General features: G+C 47.6%; 8 protein-coding genes across 9 annotated transcripts; 2 read left to right on the top strand and 6 right to left on the bottom strand.

Annotated features, from left to right (window-relative positions):
• Nucleotides 1–32: 32 nt before the first annotated feature.
• Nucleotides 33–3,847, bottom strand: SPPG_08070 (glycine-tRNA ligase). The gene is made up of 11 exons (XM_016756223.1): nucleotides 3,548–3,847; nucleotides 2,983–3,447; nucleotides 2,554–2,918; nucleotides 2,341–2,486; nucleotides 2,131–2,280; nucleotides 1,904–2,066; nucleotides 1,680–1,844; nucleotides 1,352–1,620; nucleotides 1,197–1,285; nucleotides 478–866; nucleotides 33–414 (listed from the first exon to the last, which is right to left on the bottom strand). The coding sequence occupies exons 2-11, from the start codon at nucleotides 3,272–3,274 to the stop codon at nucleotides 313–315; spliced, it is 2,130 nt and encodes a 709-aa protein (XP_016604520.1). The 5' UTR covers nucleotides 3,275–3,447; nucleotides 3,548–3,847; the 3' UTR covers nucleotides 33–312.
• A 58-nt stretch (nucleotides 3,848–3,905) lies between these two features.
• Nucleotides 3,906–6,920, bottom strand: SPPG_08069 (uncharacterized protein). Its single transcript, XM_016756222.1, has 14 exons — nucleotides 6,683–6,920; nucleotides 6,466–6,583; nucleotides 6,309–6,396; nucleotides 6,063–6,238; nucleotides 5,858–5,999; nucleotides 5,629–5,802; nucleotides 5,498–5,575; nucleotides 5,369–5,440; nucleotides 5,222–5,304; nucleotides 4,954–5,155; nucleotides 4,782–4,894; nucleotides 4,614–4,711; nucleotides 4,513–4,554; nucleotides 3,906–4,453 (listed from the first exon to the last, which is right to left on the bottom strand). The coding sequence occupies exons 1-14, from the start codon at nucleotides 6,894–6,896 to the stop codon at nucleotides 4,041–4,043; spliced, it is 2,013 nt and encodes a 670-aa protein (XP_016604519.1). The 5' UTR covers nucleotides 6,897–6,920; the 3' UTR covers nucleotides 3,906–4,040.
• Nucleotides 6,921–7,134: 214 nt separating this feature from the next.
• SPPG_08068 (succinate-semialdehyde dehydrogenase) lies at nucleotides 7,135–9,416 on the bottom strand. Its single transcript, XM_016756221.1, has 11 exons — nucleotides 9,320–9,416; nucleotides 9,176–9,254; nucleotides 8,999–9,114; nucleotides 8,881–8,941; nucleotides 8,776–8,816; nucleotides 8,653–8,714; nucleotides 8,256–8,592; nucleotides 8,099–8,192; nucleotides 7,626–8,036; nucleotides 7,437–7,556; nucleotides 7,135–7,370 (listed from the first exon to the last, which is right to left on the bottom strand). The coding sequence occupies exons 1-11, from the start codon at nucleotides 9,410–9,412 to the stop codon at nucleotides 7,240–7,242; spliced, it is 1,545 nt and encodes a 514-aa protein (XP_016604518.1). The 5' UTR covers nucleotides 9,413–9,416; the 3' UTR covers nucleotides 7,135–7,239.
• A 272-nt stretch (nucleotides 9,417–9,688) lies between these two features.
• Nucleotides 9,689–11,710, bottom strand: SPPG_08067 (beta-ketoacyl-acyl-carrier-protein synthase II). The gene is made up of 8 exons (XM_016756220.1): nucleotides 11,466–11,710; nucleotides 11,214–11,321; nucleotides 11,081–11,152; nucleotides 10,938–11,024; nucleotides 10,723–10,874; nucleotides 10,340–10,659; nucleotides 10,132–10,280; nucleotides 9,689–10,072 (listed from the first exon to the last, which is right to left on the bottom strand). Exons 1-8 carry the CDS (start codon nucleotides 11,703–11,705, stop codon nucleotides 9,887–9,889), a joined length of 1,314 nt encoding a protein of 437 aa, XP_016604517.1. The 5' UTR covers nucleotides 11,706–11,710; the 3' UTR covers nucleotides 9,689–9,886.
• A 30-nt stretch (nucleotides 11,711–11,740) lies between these two features.
• On the top strand, nucleotides 11,741–12,571 carry SPPG_08066 (uncharacterized protein). The gene is made up of 5 exons (XM_016756219.1): nucleotides 11,741–11,980; nucleotides 12,042–12,112; nucleotides 12,164–12,268; nucleotides 12,324–12,361; nucleotides 12,425–12,571. Exons 1-5 carry the CDS (start codon nucleotides 11,827–11,829, stop codon nucleotides 12,441–12,443), a joined length of 387 nt encoding a protein of 128 aa, XP_016604516.1. The 5' UTR covers nucleotides 11,741–11,826; the 3' UTR covers nucleotides 12,444–12,571.
• SPPG_08065 lies at nucleotides 12,420–13,965 on the bottom strand (the record flags this gene model as incomplete). Of its 2 annotated transcripts, none has more annotated exons than XM_016756218.1 (5): nucleotides 12,420–12,834; nucleotides 12,904–12,984; nucleotides 13,046–13,414; nucleotides 13,484–13,644; nucleotides 13,716–13,965. In XM_016756218.1, the coding sequence occupies 5 exons, from the start codon at nucleotides 13,963–13,965 to the stop codon at nucleotides 12,538–12,540; spliced, it is 1,158 nt and encodes a 385-aa protein (XP_016604515.1). In that variant the 3' UTR covers nucleotides 12,420–12,537. The 2 variants fall into 2 exon arrangements, with proteins under 2 accessions (XP_016604515.1, XP_016604514.1); XM_016756217.1 differs by having other exon boundaries at nucleotides 12,420–12,831.
• A 108-nt stretch (nucleotides 13,966–14,073) lies between these two features.
• Nucleotides 14,074–15,508, top strand: SPPG_08064 (nicotinate-nucleotide diphosphorylase (carboxylating)). Its single transcript, XM_016756216.1, has 6 exons — nucleotides 14,074–14,270; nucleotides 14,339–14,394; nucleotides 14,455–14,607; nucleotides 14,665–14,849; nucleotides 14,912–15,172; nucleotides 15,240–15,508. The coding sequence occupies exons 1-6, from the start codon at nucleotides 14,109–14,111 to the stop codon at nucleotides 15,323–15,325; spliced, it is 903 nt and encodes a 300-aa protein (XP_016604513.1). The 5' UTR covers nucleotides 14,074–14,108; the 3' UTR covers nucleotides 15,326–15,508.
• SPPG_08063 (uncharacterized protein) lies at nucleotides 15,243–16,469 on the bottom strand. The gene is made up of 4 exons (XM_016756215.1): nucleotides 16,099–16,469; nucleotides 16,012–16,026; nucleotides 15,761–15,940; nucleotides 15,243–15,706 (listed from the first exon to the last, which is right to left on the bottom strand). The coding sequence occupies exons 1-4, from the start codon at nucleotides 16,222–16,224 to the stop codon at nucleotides 15,413–15,415; spliced, it is 615 nt and encodes a 204-aa protein (XP_016604512.1). The 5' UTR covers nucleotides 16,225–16,469; the 3' UTR covers nucleotides 15,243–15,412.
• Nucleotides 16,470–16,535: the final 66 nt, after the last annotated feature.

The following is a 16,535-nucleotide window of genomic DNA, read 5'->3' as shown; positions in this document are numbered from 1 at the left end:
TTGAGAGCAGAGCGGCTTAGCGACGCGCTCATCTCTATCACACCACTGTTAATTTTGTTCGCAATAAAAGGATATTGGGAATAAACAGCGCAAAAGCTGTGGCGACATTTTTTTTTTATTTCTTGTGCAATCGACAACAATCCGTTGCGGACATTGAATCGACGGCTGCGGCGGCCACGTTTACTTGTAAGATCCCCAGGTACAACGGCAGTGCACCCTCACATTTCTGGTGCGAGTATTTGTAGTTTCTACAAGTGATACTGTATTGCGTCATCTACGTATCCGTCCGACGTACAGTGTATGAATCTCTATTTACAATTCTTGTTGAACAAATGTTGGATACTTTGCCTCAACTTCACTCCATGTAGTCTTCTCCTCAACAAGATCCTTGATAATCTCCAAAACAGTTGAAATCTGATTGAAAAAGCAAAACTCAATGAGTTCAAACTCTAAATACAAAATAGTTGCCCTTCGCACCTTTTCTCGAATCTGTTTTGTTGAATCTCGCTCACGGAGTGTCACAGTTTGATCTTGCACAGTTTGGAAATCCACAGTGACAGCAAATGGAGTACCAAGTTCGTCGTTTCGGGCATATCGTTTCCCAATAGATGATCCGGAATCGTCGACCTTGTTTGAAATGTTGAACCGACGTAGTCCAGTCACAACATCCTTAATGAATGGGAGGAACTCATCGCTGTGACTGATGGGCAAAACAAGAGCTTTGATCGGTGCAATGCATGCTGGGAACTTGAGAACACCCCGTTGTTCATCTCCTTCGCGCACATAATATGAATGCTCAAGTAACTGGTATAGAATTCGCCCGATACCAAATGATGGTTCAATGACGCTTGGGATATACTCGCGCACTAAGAGAAGCAAACTCTATCTTAGTAATGCAAAGACGGAATGATAAGTGAAAAACACTAATGTCCCTTGAACGCCGCGGTGGTCGAAGTTAAGGCTGCCAGAAATTAGCGAGCAACGACCACCACATAGGGCAGCAAAAGAGGTATACTGATTTTGCACATTTATGACTCATGCCTCACCAATACCCAGCGAAGACTGGGAGAAAGAGCTACGGCAACAGACCGATGGTCTGGCCTACCCTTTCTATGATGAGGGATCTAAGGAATGTGCGTAGCCATCGCGCACCAACGCTCGATCATAAAACGGTCTGGTCCACCAAGATTACTAACCGTACTCCTTGAAAGTTCGCTTCTCAATCTTGATCAGGTCCGTTGTCAACTCGTATTCGTTACCATCAGTACCGGTAATTGTAGCTTTCCTGTATCCAATATATCAGACGGAGCACATCATGATACTTTCACAAGACCTCGGAATTTAAGCGTACCCTGTATTCAGTTTATCAAGTAGGTCAAGCAATCTCGCTTCATTCCATTGATCCCCTTCTTTAAGGCTGTCAAGGTAGCCCTGGACAGCTTTTGCGTTCTTTTTAAAAGCGGGGCCAAAATTCTTCTTGTTGACGTCCAAAACCCATTTATCCGCGATAATCGGCTCAGGTAGTTGTTCCCGCACAACGAGCTTCTCACCGGTTTTGTTTGAATGCGCCGTGAGGTCATACGCAGACCTATCGGCACAGCCAACGCACTCAATCCAACCCTGCATGATATTAATGATTAGTGTGATAAATATGTCGACCTTCCAAAACCATCTCTTACATAGCTGCTCTGGATTTCAGCATCCCAGCAGTCACATGCATAGTGCGCCATCTCATTGGACATGTGTTGACGCATTCGCAAGCGCGCCGGATCCACGCCAATTCGTACGAGGAAAAGGTAAATGCGGGCTACGAAATAACCAAGAGTTTGGTTGTTGATGATGCCCTGCATATTTCACTCTAATAAGTTCAGATTCCTTCATGTTTTGACACGAGAGTTCTAACCTTTTCAACGGCCTCTCCGATAGATAACTTTGTCGGCCCAGCGGCGGCCTCTTGTGCTGTCGCAGAGTAAAGGGGTAGTACCACATCGCGCACTTCATCAAATCGAGGGTGGTCCTTCTTTGTGGGATCCACGTAATGCTCAATTTCGGCCATTGTAAACTCACTGTACAACCAAACCATCGTATATTAGACGACAGCCAAAACATTGCTGTACATCATAGTCTTACCGAACACGTAAAAGGCCTTGGCGGGGAGAAATCTCGTTACGGAATGATTTACCGACGGAGGCGGAAGCAAATGGCATCTGGCCTGTGTTGAATTCGTAGAGCCTTTTGAAGTTGAGAAAATGGCCCTGGGCAGTTTCTGGTCGAAGGTATCTGGGTATTCAGAAGTCAGCTATCTGCAAGATTACACCTATTCAATCAGGTCACGCGCACCCTTTGAACTGGCCAGTGGGTCCTATTTGAGTCTCAAACATAAGATTGAAGAGGACTGGTGCAGTCACTTCGTTTCCAGTTTCTGGGGCCCTGATGTCCAGTCTTCTAATGAGTTGATGAAGATCCTCACCCTGGTAATTGTCCAACTGCAGGAGATATTCTTGGTTATGCGCTGCAACACGGATCGACAGCCAACACATGTGAGATACAAACCGTTTCAAGAACAAGTTCATATTCCGCCCGCTGATCGGCAGTCAGAGGCTCCACTTTTGGTTGACCCTTGACTGCCTTTGGCGCCGCTCCGCTGCGGAGTTTTGTGTCATCCTCAAGGCGTTGGTTCAAGACTTGCTTTACTAAATGATCCGCTCGAAAGATGTCCCCGGTTTTTGTGTCCTTGACCATGTAATCAGCAAAGCGCTCGACGTGGCCGGACGTTTGTAGAACAGCTTCTGGAGTCAAGTTTGTGCATTCCACCTCCAGCATGTCCTCCTCCAGGACGAAATGCTGGCGCCAAAGTGAGAGGATGTTGTTTTGCAGTGCACATCCAGGAGGACCATAGTCGTACAGACCAGCAATACCTGGAAATAACATGAATAATTTAATATCTAAAATGCATCACCGCAGTGACATGAAAGAACACACCGCCATATATTTGGAACGAAGGGGCGTAAAAGAAACGTTTGATGAGAAGTGATTCCAACCCAGATCTATCAAATTTGTTCTTTTCGTTCTCTTGAGCCTCCTTCAGCAACAACTGCTTAAGTTCCTCCTTCAGGGCAAGTAGCCGATCTAACTCAGGTTGCAATCGTTCTTTCGGTGCCTTCTCTGCCTTGAGAGCTTTTACCACGTCACCCTGCTTGGCAATTGCATCCTTCAGAGCTGTGATGTCTGGAGCTGGATCGGCACTACCGGTGGGCCTGTCTGTGTCGGTCATAATGGTGAGGTCGTGGAGGGGGGAAGATGGGTTGGAACGGACGTGAGTCGAAAGTTGAAGTGACTCATCACCAAATCAAAAATCGAGGCAACCGCGTTGCTATGGGAATACGCACCAATGGCTATTGAGGCCTTGCGAAATACGATGCTGTTGGCCGCAACGCTAGCAAGTGACTATAAACCACATCCACATCAATAGGGGCACTATAGCATCAGGACGTCTGCCCAAGTTATGCTCGAGAAATCGGGCAAGCACGGACTAGAAGATCTCTACCGTTGAGGCTCGCAATTTCCGAAAGGGCTTGGTCGGCGGGTTTGAGAACATAATGGAGGAGGAAAATGGGGCCCACTGCTGTTCTTTGCAAGTGCCAATGAATCTAACGCCTTGACCACCACGAGAAGCAGTTCGCTGTAGGTTATATGCTATTCGTTCACTGGCCTTCGGGCCCGCACCCCTCCACAGAAGTCCACAACCAGAGCATCGCAAGCACACTGTTGCCTTAAAGGCCATTGGTGTAAGTTACTGCGAGTGCTCGATTGTACTTCAGTGACCAGAGTAATCTGTTGAGAAATGCACGGGTTGCAAGCGAAATCCTCGGTGATTTCAAGTGCTGCGCCCGCGCCACATCAGTGTCGCCACGTGACAACCTGCAGAACTCGCTAGTATTTCTACATGGCCGTCTTCTAAATATTGCAACGATTATTTTGTACAAAGTGTATACGGAAATTCCAGAATGCAGGATATATACATGCAAAATATTAGCCCCTCACTTCCTTCGCTTGGGTGGAAGCCCGATGCCCATGGAGTTTAATATGCTCGAAGCGGGACCTGGAAGGCCCTCCTGAGCGGAGAACGACTCGAGAATATTTTTGACCAAATTAAAATCTAAATCGACCTTTTGCAGTTCCTCCTCCCCTTCCTCATTGACAACCGAGATGCTGGGCCCCTCCGACGTGATTTTCTCAAAATCATCGCCGAGTTTGGTCCGCGAGAGTTCGCGATCCATCGAGTCCATGTAAGACTCAAGCTGCGCATCGGGAGCAGGAGTGTCCGCGAATTCACTGGCTTCGTCAGTTTTGCGTTCTTCGCTGTCATCTAGATCAAATGATACACTAGGCATGACGCGCTCAATTGGTCGAAGGACGTCCTCCGCTGTTGAAAAAGTGGTATTTCCAGATGCTGGGAAATAAAGTGGATTTAGACAGAGCAGCAGACTTTTGTAAGCATCTAACCACTACCTTTGCTTTTTGTTATCCGATCAAAGTCGTCTCGATTGATACCTATGACAGCATCACCATCACAATTGAGTCTACATACTGTTGCCAGTCCTTCTACTCACCTAGTACGTCCATCATAGACTGAAGAAACTGTCCCTCCTCAAATCTGAGAGGAGTATCCTCCTCATCTGTGTCTTCCTGTTCTTCGAAATCTCTCTCACTGGAGGATCAACCAAAGTCGGATGAGTCCATCAACTGGCTGCGCCATTTTCTTTTTTACCCAAACGTACTGTGGAAACACAACTCCTCCGAGTCCGCTCTCCTTCTCGACAAAAGATGTGAAGCCTCCGAACATTTTCGACAGCTCCTCCATATCATGCTTCTCTTCATCATCAAGATCCGACTACAACACAACTAGGTCATTAGATACATAACTTTTTTACGAGATTCTCGGGCACCAACCAGATCTTCCTGATTTAACTCTTCCCAATCATCAGCTGACATCTTGAGCTTTTCTTCATCAAACATTCGATCTAAGTTGGCCGGATCTACTTCCATCCACTTGTCGTTGTCCTCTGGTTCTTGAGATAAGTTACTTTCATCCTCCAAAGGTTGGTTGAGAATATATTCTATCTTGTCAATCGGATTTTCCCCGAAAACTTCGCTAATTAAAACCGAGTGTCGTTATAATACAGCAGGAGAGGGAAATTTGACGCCCCATAAATCCCACCTCTCGCTGAATTTGGCCTGTAGGTATTGTTTCTTCGCAGTATTCTCCAGCTGTTTGTACAGCTCTGATCCGGGGAGTTCTTTCTGATAGTTGAAGTCGCTTTATCAACCTCAAGACTTCGCAGAATTGGACAGCACTCGAACCTACCCCAAAATAGCTCAGCTTGTCTAACCTCCTTAGGAAGGCCTGCCATTCAGGGTCCACCTCGAACGCGTATGTCTGCAAGGTGAAGTGTCAGGCCCTCAGACACGAAACTTGTGCCTAAGCTATACGCACATCAACTGAACGATGTCCATTGTGTTTCGAAGAACTCCGAAGGTGTCGATCGGCACAAAGCATTTCGAATCCGCACGCCTAGCTATATCGTTCAGTAAGGGTTGCGACCTAAAATTTCAAAGATAACCTACAAGCTTCATGCCAAGTTCGCACGCTTTAAAGTTCGGAGATGATATTGGGGGTAAGCGAAAAGGTTTCGGCGGGTGGAACTTTTGACTGACAAGCTGAGCGTAATGGGTGCGGTTCATACGAACCGTTACCATCACATTGTTTGTTGGCGGAAATTTCTCCATTTTATAGCATGCCTACAATCGAGTCCTTGTGAGAAGATGCCCGAGAAAACCCATGACCAAGACCAACCTTCATTGCTATTGGATCACGTAGGTAGAATGCTTCGACCGCGGAAGCTACTAGCTGAGGGTCATGGTGCAGAAGATGTGCTACGGGCCGAGGAATATAACATCTCGCGCGATGAATATTCTCTTTGGCACCTTGAGGATAGCTGACGGAGACATGGCCGATTAGGGGTATTTGATAGAAAGGACACCTCTAGAACCTTTCTTACCGCGCCAGCCTTGCCATTATAGCTGCCTGAACGTTTTTCGGTGCTTCAGTCGGTGCGGACCCTCTCACCAAATCAAGTGCCCGATTTAGTGTGATGGGTCCAGATGGATACAAAACAATCTCGGCTGGATTTTGCGGTATAGGAATGATGTGAACGAGACCCTTGTGAAGAAATACCTGTATGATAGAATGACATTAAATGGGATGGGGCTCTGCAAAAGTTAAGTTGAGGGTTCGCAAGACGTACTCTGTTCTGGCTGGTACTGGGATCCAACCACGGCGGAATATGCTCGGCAGCTTCAATCAGCAAGATCTCACCATCATTGTCCCGTACGCTTGGGAGTACGGATGAGATAAACTCTAGCGGGTCAGGTAACAGATTTTGAACAGCATAAGCGACTTACCTCACTACTGCCTCCGGAAACTGTATCGTCAGCTCACGTAAGAGCGACACAATGAACCACTCATCCTCAACTCCATCACCGTGGCGGGTCCTCCCCTGCAGAAAAGGTGCGACCAAGTCTTCACACAGGCTTAGCTTCCGGTTTGGTTTTCAGTCTCCATTTTAAGGATCTGTGCATTCTAGACCGATCGATGACAGCCTTTGCATAGGCAACGCACCTTTTGTTGTCACAACGCTCAACTCAAATGGATCTTTGTGCCATATATAGCCATTGGTCCATTGGGAAATGAAGGATTGGGTGACGGCTGCGAAATCCTGTGCAGCTTTCCGCAACTCCTCAGAACCTATACCACTATGGTCACCGAAATCATTGTAGATCGCATACTCTACAATATCCTCAAAATCCACCCGTGGCGAGAATAGGCTCTCCATGAAGTCTTACGTGGATGGTACTGTGTGCTGCAATGTCATTGCGAAGACCATGACGCAGTGGTTGAATACACACTCCATCCATCCATCCATCCATCCATCCATCCATCCATCCATCCATCCATCCATCCATCCATCCATCCATCCATCCATCCATCCATCCATCCATCCATCCATCCATCCATCCATCCATCCATCCATCCATCCATCCATCCATCCATCCATCCATCCATCCATCCATCCATCCATCCATCCATCCATCCATCCATTCATTCATTCCAATCATTACAAACAAAAGCCGACTAATATTCAACAATGTAGTCGGCTAGCTCCAGTACACTGAATATTACTCTTGTATACCACCCATACAAATATACTTGATTTCAAGATAGTCCTCCAGCCCGTATTTAGAGCCTTCACGACCCATTCCAGATTCTTTCACCCCTCCAAACGGTGCACATTCCGTTGATATCATACCTACAGGAAAGCCCCGACACAGTTAATTGACGCAGACACCCCATGCTCAAATCGTTACAGACAGACCTTCATTCACGCCAACCATTCCCACTTCCAAAGATTCAGCCACACGGAAGATACGACCAACATCACGGGAGAAAAAGTACCCGGCAAGTCCGAATGGTGTGTCATTCGCCAACTCGACGACTGCGTTGGTCATTGGTTATTTAAGTCTGCTCGCGGTAATGGTGGACTTTGCTTTCTTTGGACACGTACCTTCTGCCTCCGTTTCAAACTTGTACAGACCTGCAACAGGACCAAACGTCTCTTCGTGTATCAGAGCCATGTTCTTCTGCAACCCGGTCAATACTGTGGGCTCATAGAAGTGATTTCCTAGAGCGTGTGGCTTCCCGCCGGCTATTGCGACAGCTCCTTTACTTAACGCATCGCTCACATGACGTGACACTTTCTCCCAGCCTTCTTTGCTGATCAGCGGCCCAACGTCAACCCCGGCCTGAAGGCCATGACCGACATTCATACGTCTGATACGCTTCGCTAGCCTTTCAGCAAATTCATCGTATATACCAGCTTGAACGTATATCCTGTTGGCTGAGACGCATGTTTGCCCTGTATTACGATACTTTGATGCAATGCACCCTTCTACCGCAGCATCTAGGTCGGCGTCATCTATAGTTGGCAGTCAAAAACTAATTGGTCGCCGCATTCCTATGAGTAGAGGAAGCACTTACCAAAAACAATAAAGGCGGCATTCCCACCGAGTTCCAAGGACACTCGTTTCACAGTACTTGCCGCTTGGGCGGCGAGAATTTTTCCGACCTGGGTCTATAAACAAGCGACATATTCGTACATTTACTCCGTGAAAATGAATCACGGGCGCAACCGTACCGAACCAGTAAAAGTGATCTTTCTCACTATCGAATTGGTAGTTAACTCCTTTCCAATCTCGGGGGTGTTCTCTTTCGACGCTGTAACGACGTTAAAAACGCCAGGTGGCACACCTGCTTCTTCAGCAAGACGAGCAAGGGCAAGTGCAGATAGAGGTGTCTCCGGGGCCGGCTTCAAGACGATACTGCAACCGGCCGCTAGAGCCGGAGCAACTTTCCGAGTAACCATTGCTATTGGAAAATTCCAGGGTGTAATGGCCCCGACAACTCCGATAGGCTGTTTAATGGCCAACAGCCGCCGTCCAACTGCGTGCTGGGGTATTATATCGCCGTATGCCCTAAAATGCCGTTTCCCTTATCAATTCGCATTCAATATAAGCAATGCTCAATGACCCTACCTTGGTGCTTCTTCGGCAAACCATTGAATAAAGGATGCGCCATATGCAACTTCTCCTCGCGCCTGTTGATGTGGTGCATATAAGAATGTTTGATAAAGGACGAGTATATATCCTCACAAGTACCTCTGCGAGAGGCTTTCCGCACTCAGTTGTCATGATTGTTGCTGCAAAATAATTTGTTAATGAACATCCGCCTCTCATAGTTATGATATGGTATTGATCGGTTACCCAGATCGTCTCGATTTGCGTGCAAGAGATCGAACCATCTTCGTAGAATGTTTGCCCGTTGCTAGTTCCACAGGTCAATCAACATGATCCTTATATTTACAAACTAGACATCGCTCACCCTAGCCGTTGTTCTCTTCCATTCGGCTTGTGCCTTCTGTGCATGTTTGATAGCAACGTTAGCATCGTTGGAGGACATGTTAGGTACCGCTGCGACAATCTCTAGATTGGCAGGATCTACAAAGAGACCAGTGGTTGGCCATACTGGACACCGTAAAAATATCACTGACGACATTACCGACAACATTGTGCTTGGCGCCACTCTCAGCAACTGTCCATTTCCCTCCAATGTATGCAGAATCGCGGAAGAGATCTGCCTAGAAGAGCACACCAAGGAATGTCAACGCTGCTGATTTTTGCAGCAACTCGTGTCGGTACCTACTCTCTGCAATCCAGATATTGTTCGAAGTGAAATGTGACTGTGGCCCCGCTGGACCGTCCGGCCAAAGCTTACACGATGATACGGAAGTAACATGGTCAATGAAGTAACTCATTGGTGTGACGAAATGAGGGTAGTGGGTTCGTTCGGCTAAATCTGGGCTTAGTCACGCGATGAAGGACAGAGCTAATGCGGCTACGGTATGCAAAGATAATGTCCCCAGTGAGGGTATCCATCAATTTTCAAGAATGAAAGGCCGTCTTTTTAAGAGCTACGGATAGGCTCAAAGAGTGTAGCACATGGGATGGTGAGAAGGTATTGCACAGAAGTATGGGCGGCATTGACTAATATAGTAGCTGGTTAGACTCGGTTGGGGTGCTGACGGGGGAGTGTATGTTTTCTAATGATATTTTCCGCCGCCTGGTAAGTTACAAGGAACACATCATACAGCATAATAATCATTCTCATGGGTATCAAGGCGAAGTGAGATAATCCATTGAATATCATTCGAGTGCTATAAGCCCAGAATAGGGTCCTGCCTACACATAGGACGGCCTTCATTAAATAGCCTCACACCTTCGCAAACAGTAGACTTGCGTTTGTTCCTCCAAATCCAAAGCTATTTGTAAGAGCTGCGAATACTCCCTTCCCGCCGTTGGTCCCCTTCATGTCTCTTGCTACGAGTGGAACATAATCCAAAGAGAAATCTTCGCGTGGATATGGGTTGTGAAGGTTTAGCGTCGGTGGTAGTGCATCCTAGGTAGACAGGATCAGTGATGTGCCATAGCCCATAGTCGTACATAAATCGAACTTACATTAACGATTGCCAAAACGGTGAAAATCGCCTCCACAGCGCCGGCAGCTCCAAGGAGATGTCCAATCGCACCTTTTGTAGAGGAGACAGCCACTTTATGCGAGCAGTCACCAAAGACCGTTTTTATCGCTCGAGTTTCCGATAAATCACCTACAGTAGGGTTCTCAGAATGCAATCATGCTGCAGTCACAATCTGACAGGGATGGTACCTAATCCAGTACTTGTGGCATGTGCATTGATATAATCAATTTCCTCCACTGTCAGACCGCCAATCTCAAGCGCGCGCTGCATTGATCTGGCAGCCCCTCGGCCGTCATCGGGAGGTGCAGTTATATGATGTGCGTCACTGGACAACCCATATCCGCGGAGTTCAGCATATATTCGGGCGCCCCTGGCTTTAGCATGTTCATATTCCTCTAGCACCATGCATCCAGCACCTTCCCCTATGACGAATCCGTCGCGATCTCGATCAAACGGCCGCGATGAGGCCTCCGGATCATCGTTGAATTTTGTGCATAACGCCCGCGCTCTAGTAGAGGTCAGATGCACTGAGACCACCGGCATGCAGGCTGAGAGTCAGAACACCCCTTACTTTGCAAACCCTGCCATCGCCAAAGGCGACACACTGGCCTCCGAACCACCAGCTACCATCACATCCGCATCCCCGAATTGGATAAATCGCATGGCATCTCCGATTGAATGGGCCCCGGTGGTACAAGCTGTTGATGCGGCGTGGTTAGGACCCTTTTCAACAGCAAATCAAAGCTCAGTCGATGAATCTAACGACAGTCCAATGAACGCTGCAACCTGAAGGCCATAACGCATACTAATATGCCCCGCTGCCAAATTGATGAGGATCTTTGGCACAAAATAAGGAGAAATTCTTCTCATTCCCTATTCGTATCTCAGTTCAATATTTGTGGATTCAATGGAGTTTGATCCACAATTACATTTTCAGCGAAAGATATTGCCGTAGATTCCATCTCGTCCAAACAGCCAATACCCGACCCAAAACAGACGCCCTGGAATCACCTTCCCACAGTCAGTATTACATCTGCAAGCAAAATCGAGCAAAAAACATACCGTGCGCTGCTTCTCCAGTTCAGTTGTAGGAAGCCAACCAGAGTCAGTTATAGCTTGTTGCGCCGCTGACAACGCGTAATGCATAAAAGGCGCCATATTTCGCACATCCTATGAATGCACATATCGATACATGAAACGGGTAGTCAGTACGGAATTTTCACATAAGATATCACGCGAGGTTGTTCGGTGAGTCCGATGTCTCGATTGTCAGAGTCTTTCTGACAATGCCTCCAATAAGGTTCGCAGACCTACCCCTTTCTTCACCCACTTGTCCACATCGAACTCGCCCTCTTTATTGCCTCGCGGGACAAGGGCAGCAACTTGCGATGGTATGTCCTCGTATCCCCGACCGGTACCTTGATGCTTGACTCCCTTAAGAGAAGTGATTCCTGACCTTCCTGCAAGTAATCCAGACCACACATGGTTCACCCCTGTTCCTAAAGGCGTCACTAACCCAAGACCCGTTACCACCACACGCCGAGGAAAGGACATTGCCGATATCCGCTAATCGAACTCGAAAGTGTCACTGATGACAATATGGAACATGGCTACGCCACACAGCGCAAAGCATGGCAGATCCAATCCCAGTCAAACTTCCTTGGGATAACAAGCAATGACTTCCAGCAACGCCGGACCGTATGATATTCTAGCTTGTACAGAGCGTGCACCCACAGCAGCTGAGGTCTTTGCCCCCCGGCCCGATGACCCGTTGCCGAGCCTCGTGGTTAACGTACCTTTCCCTTACGCGACTCCCCCCAGCCGGACAAGTATGCAGAGTAGCTGACGCTGCAAATTGTAAATACCTATAACAAACTTTGGTTCGGGTAGACAGTACTAGGGCAGACGCAACAGCAATAGGTCCTCAACTCCAGGCTATCTATAAGCGCCGGGTCAGCCAGGTTGGTACTTTATGTACTGGAGCAAGGCGCCTACTAATCTTTCTCATATAGCCGGCACAACTGCCAACAAATCCCTATGGATATTCTAATGGAAGTCAGAGCTTGTATTCGAAATACCCAGCAGAAGTGATTCCTCGATTAAAAACTCCTGCTGAGGTAAAATTGACGGTGGTTGGCATTCACGTCGGCTATGACATTTATCAAGTTTTAGGTCCGAGTGTCGCGATACGATAGGAAAGTTATTGTCCAGTGAGTTGTCTTGTCTAAAAAAATCTTTCCGTCGGTCCGATGCTGATAAGAAACCTTTCACAGAGAGAAGCATACTTTATGAGCTTGATTAACGAAGGGGAGGGATAGAGCGTATATATTGTACAGAATCAAGAAATCGGGACCGTTCATAAACTCCTTTTCTCTCTTTGCATCGATCATTTTAGCAGAAGTGGCATAATATCCGATAGACTAACAACACCCACTGCGCGACTTCCCTCCACTACCCAGACACGATGTCCGCGGGTAGCTGCCATCTTTTCGATTGTCGCAATGAGAGTGGTTTCAGGATGGACTGTAAATGTGGGTATGCGGTCATCTCCGCCCGCCTCGAGCCCTTGCTCAAAGCGCATGCTTGTGAAGAAGTCAAACGCTCGTTCGTAAAGACGCCTCCAACCTTTCCGATCAGCAAGTATAGCCTTGATATCTGTCATGCTTATGGATCCCACCAGCTGCTTTTTGATAGTCGAATGGTTAGTACAAATGCCATTTAGTAGCGCAAGGATTATTCGCGTCTCCCATACGTTATCTCCCTGCTCTGTGCGCTCGACGATTGCTACAGACGATATCTTGTGTTCGTGCATCATATACAGCCCTTCTAAGACCTGGGAGAATGACATCAACGATTGTCCATATTCCGGTGAATTTACGCCATAAAATACTCACTGTGTCATCCGGAATCACTGATATGATGTCCTTCCCGACTAGACCCAGTTCTTGTAATGTCTTATTTCCTGTCGCCCACATTGATTTGGCGGTCGGATCAGCAGCACCGGCCAATTTTCCCACGCGCGACGCAACCAAAGCAGCCACAGCAGACTGAGAGAGAATCCCAGCAAAGTGGGCAGTGTCGTTTTCCGGTTGCAGCACAACAACGCGATGAACATGATTTCGCACAAATTCCTCTACAGCCACGCGGATGGATGCAGAGGCTTGCACAGGAATAAGAGGATTCGAGTGAGACAAATTGCTGACAAGTTTGATTGGGACTTCGCTTTTGTTTACTAGAGCGCGCTTTACGATATCCGTGACGTCCTGCACCATGGGAAGTCCAAAATGTAGGAATTATCTACGTATTTTCGTCGCAGTGTACCATCACCCTACCATGCTGACATCTACGGGGCTTGGGTCTTTTGGCACCTTATGTAGGACAGACAGAACGAAGGCAACAAGGTCCCGGTAGTCCAGCATTCCAATAAAGCCGCCCTTGTTAGCGTCGTACACTGGTGCGGAAGTTATTCTATTGGCAGCAAGTGCTTCGCATCCTAGATATAATACAGCGCATCAGCCACGGTTTCCTGCCATGATTGTGCCAGTTAAGGAAAGTGCTATACACCTTCGCTCACAGACAGTTCGCTATCAAGGCATAGAGGATGTTGAGGTCGCGCCCCAAGCTTATTCGCGGCTGGATCTTGATCTTTGATCACCTCTCCACAGGTGAGCGAGTCCAAGAGAGCATACAATGTCCCATTCGCGGCAATTTGCTGCTCGACGCTCGTCATTCTGTTGGATTTCAAGTTGTGGTTCGCGTCCAAACTTGATTCAATCCAGCCAGATGTGAAGGGTGAACCTGGCTGAGCCAACATTGGTGAGCTGGCATCAGCGTCATGTCGACTGTGCCACATCCTGGAGCTCACGTGAACACGTTCGGGGTCGGGTGGTGAACACCAGCAGATCCTTCAGCGTTTGCAAACCTAAAATCTTTCGTCGCATCTCAGTTTCACTTACCATGTCACAACCAAGCACATACGGAGACTTGAGCCATCTCCTTCCGACAAACTGGAAAAAGACGGTTTCCTCTTGGTTGGACGAAGACACACCTTCTTTCGACTACGGGGGCTTTGTGGTCGGTGAAACGGATCAAGTTGCCATCTTGTACGGGAAAGCCCCGGTTTGTTTAATGGTGTTAGGTAGTAAATGACATTGGACAATTTTTGACGTCAAATCATTTTGCTTTAGGGAGTGCTCGCAGGAGTACCATTTTTCGACGAAGTGTTCCGTCAAGTAGATTGCAGGTTAGAAGGCTCCCAAAATACTGTGGACAGCTTTGCAGACTAGCTTACCAAATGTCGCAGAGTTGAATGGTTTCTAAAGGAGGGGGAGTTCTTCAGTCCGGGGGAAAATGGCCGAAAAGAGGTGGCAAAAGTGCATGGTCATGCTCGTAATCTATTGTTAGGTGAAAGGCCCGCTTTAAACATGCTTGCGCGTGCAAGTGGCATCGCTACACGGTAAGCCAGTGTGGCGCTTAAGCATTGGATGAGGTCTAGAGCTAACGATTTGCCCAGAGCACGACGACTTCGGGAGCTAAAAGATAAGCACAATTGGAAGGGAGTCATCGCTGGCACTCGAAAGACCACTCCTGGCTTTCGAATTGTTGAAAAGTATGCTATGCTTGTCGGGGGTGTGGATACACACCGCGTGGATTTGTCCTCAATGATTATGCTAAAGGACAACCATGTCTGGGCTACTGGTATGGTGATGTAAATCGGTGACGAATAACACCCATCCTCATTTTCCCATACTGCTTTGAAGGCTCGATCACGAATGCGGTACGGGCGGCGCGTTCAACAGGTGGATTTGCGCTGAAAATAGAAGTGGAATGTCGCACGGAGGCGGAGGCAGATGAGGCTATAGAAGCGGGTGCTGACATCATCATGTTGGATAATTTCGATGGCAATGGTCTCATCTCAACGGCGAAGAAATTAAAGGATAGGTACGCAGGAAAGAGGATGTTCCTGATCGAAGGCAGTGGCGGACTGACTGAGGAAAACGTTTCGTCATACTTCGGTGAAGGTATGTGGAGCTACGAAAACTGCAAAAACCGCATTCGTTGACCACTAATCGGTTAATTAATGCACAGGTGTCGACGTTCTTAGTTTTGGATCTCTATCACAAAGTGTTCCACATATTGACTTTTCACTAAAAGTGCAGCCAAGGCAGAAATAGACATTTATTTTCTCAGGTCACAACGTTTGGACGTAATACATGTTATACAGGTTACTTCAGCTGAAAAGTACGATCCCTTGCGTAAGCTCACAATTCGTCCTTGACATGCACCTTCTCTGCTTCCAGGGCCTCTTCCGCCTTCTTCTTTGCGATGAACGGACATTCATGACCTTTATGCGCGTGACCATGGGGATGACCCCCTACGTGCGGCTGTGTTTCCAAATCCTTTTTGCTAAAGTGAGGACAAGCGTGAAGGACTGGGCAATCGGTTGCTGTGGTCGAGCCATTCTTCTTCAGTTCATCATAGTAGGGGCACTTGTGCGCAAGGGGACAGTCGGATTTGTTGAAGTTCACGGCAGAGGCAGTTCCGTCTTTCACATCCTACAGACCTTATCAGTAGTTCATCATGAGACCTTGGACAGTCAAAATACACACCTGGTAGAATTTGCACTTTGAAGCCAGAGGACAATCGTCATTCTCGGTTACAAGGGCGTCGACGAGATTGTGGTCACCCTTGTGCTTTTCATAGTACGGACAGCCCTTTTCTTTCAAGGGACAGCCTTTCGTTGCTGTCTTGTCGTCGCTTGACTTTATCATTCCAGTATCTTTTGCGTGCTACATTGCGCAGATGTCAGGACGAGATCAGCGGTTTGCTGAATAGTACACGGTGTATTCCAACCAGTTACCTCATAATAAGGGCACTATGAATGAATTTACAAGATGATTAGAATGACAGCCCTTAAGGTTGACTTTGCAAATAATGGTGCTGGTACCTTTTCGCTGATGGGGCACTTGTGAGGAACTTCCGCAGCGTCTTTTCCATCCGCGCTTCCCGCGACAGGGCTAAGAACTGCCAGTGCAGCAGTCACGGCAGCGGCTATGAGTGTTAAGCGAACCATCACGTTGAATGCGCACGGTTTTGTAAGTAAGTAGAAGTTCTGTTTGGGATTCAGGTAATGTCGAGTGAAAGGCCGGTGGCGGGTCGCGGTTGCTTTTAAGGCGCGCGTGTTTTTTTGTTGGCTACAACCCGTGCGGATAAGACTTTAAGGAGCAGCGTGAGTCTCCATAAAAGTGATATTCTGGTTGCATGATCGTGCGTGTGCTCATGTTCATTCTTTCATAGTTAATCCCCAGATGCATTTAGTGAAGGGTTCAAGTCTATAGACAGATATGCATTCTACCCATAGCAGAATCTTGATCATTCCTGGAT

Source organism: Spizellomyces punctatus (assembly GCF_000182565.1).
Source record: "Spizellomyces punctatus DAOM BR117 chromosome Unknown supercont1.19, whole genome shotgun sequence".
NCBI lineage: Eukaryota > Fungi > Chytridiomycota > Chytridiomycetes > Spizellomycetales > Spizellomycetaceae > Spizellomyces > Spizellomyces punctatus.
The sequence above is the reverse complement of the archived record's forward strand: the minus strand, read 5'-3'. Positions and strand labels throughout refer to the sequence as shown.

Excerpts from the sequence above, each read along its gene's own strand:
- SPPG_08070 (XM_016756223.1), bottom strand. The coding sequence starts at position 3,274 with ATGACCGACACAGACAGGCCCACCGGTAGTGCCGATCCAGCTCCAGAC. Across the intron at positions 2,919-2,982 it reads TTCGTTCCAAATATATGGCG|GTATTGCTGGTCTGTACGAC; the intron begins GTGTGTTCTTTC and ends TGTTATTTCCAG. Across the intron at positions 2,281-2,340 it reads CCCACTGGCCAGTTCAAAGG|ATACCTTCGACCAGAAACTG; the intron begins GTGCGCGTGACC and ends CTGAATACCCAG.
- SPPG_08067 (XM_016756220.1), bottom strand. The coding sequence starts at position 11,705 with ATGTCCTTTCCTCGGCGTGTGGTGGTAACGGGTCTTGGGTTAGTGACG. Across the intron at positions 11,322-11,465 it reads ACAAGTGGGTGAAGAAAGGG|GATGTGCGAAATATGGCGCC; the intron begins GTAGGTCTGCGA and ends GTGCATTCATAG. Across the intron at positions 11,153-11,213 it reads AACTGGAGAAGCAGCGCACG|GGCGTCTGTTTTGGGTCGGG; the intron begins GTATGTTTTTTG and ends AGGTGATTCCAG.
- SPPG_08068 (XM_016756221.1), bottom strand. The coding sequence starts at position 9,412 with ATGTTACTTCCGTATCATCGTGTAAGCTTTGGCCGGACGGTCCAGCGG. Across the intron at positions 9,255-9,319 it reads CAATATCTGGATTGCAGAGA|GCAGATCTCTTCCGCGATTC; the intron begins GTAGGTACCGAC and ends GTGCTCTTCTAG. Across the intron at positions 8,715-8,775 it reads GCGGAAAGCCTCTCGCAGAG|GCGCGAGGAGAAGTTGCATA; the intron begins GTACTTGTGAGG and ends CCACATCAACAG.
- SPPG_08063 (XM_016756215.1), bottom strand. The coding sequence starts at position 16,224 with ATGGTTCGCTTAACACTCATAGCCGCTGCCGTGACTGCTGCACTGGCA. Across the intron at positions 15,707-15,760 it reads CAAAGTGCAAATTCTACCAG|GATGTGAAAGACGGAACTGC; the intron begins GTGTGTATTTTG and ends TAAGGTCTGTAG.
- SPPG_08069 (XM_016756222.1), bottom strand. The coding sequence starts at position 6,896 with ATGGAGAGCCTATTCTCGCCACGGGTGGATTTTGAGGATATTGTAGAG. Across the intron at positions 6,397-6,465 it reads TTTCCGGAGGCAGTAGTGAG|CGTACGGGACAATGATGGTG; the intron begins GTAAGTCGCTTA and ends CGTACTCCCAAG. Across the intron at positions 4,555-4,613 it reads GTCTATGATGGACGTACTAG|GTATCAATCGAGACGACTTT; the intron begins GTGAGTAGAAGG and ends ATGCTGTCATAG.
- SPPG_08064 (XM_016756216.1), top strand. The coding sequence starts at position 14,109 with ATGTCACAACCAAGCACATACGGAGACTTGAGCCATCTCCTTCCGACA. Across the intron at positions 14,608-14,664 it reads GCAAGTGGCATCGCTACACG|AGCACGACGACTTCGGGAGC; the intron begins GTAAGCCAGTGT and ends CGATTTGCCCAG. Across the intron at positions 14,850-14,911 it reads CAACCATGTCTGGGCTACTG|GCTCGATCACGAATGCGGTA; the intron begins GTATGGTGATGT and ends ACTGCTTTGAAG.
- SPPG_08066 (XM_016756219.1), top strand. The coding sequence starts at position 11,827 with ATGACTTCCAGCAACGCCGGACCGTATGATATTCTAGCTTGTACAGAG. Across the intron at positions 12,113-12,163 it reads ATAAGCGCCGGGTCAGCCAG|CCGGCACAACTGCCAACAAA; the intron begins GTTGGTACTTTA and ends TTTCTCATATAG. Across the intron at positions 12,269-12,323 it reads GATTAAAAACTCCTGCTGAG|GTCCGAGTGTCGCGATACGA; the intron begins GTAAAATTGACG and ends ATCAAGTTTTAG.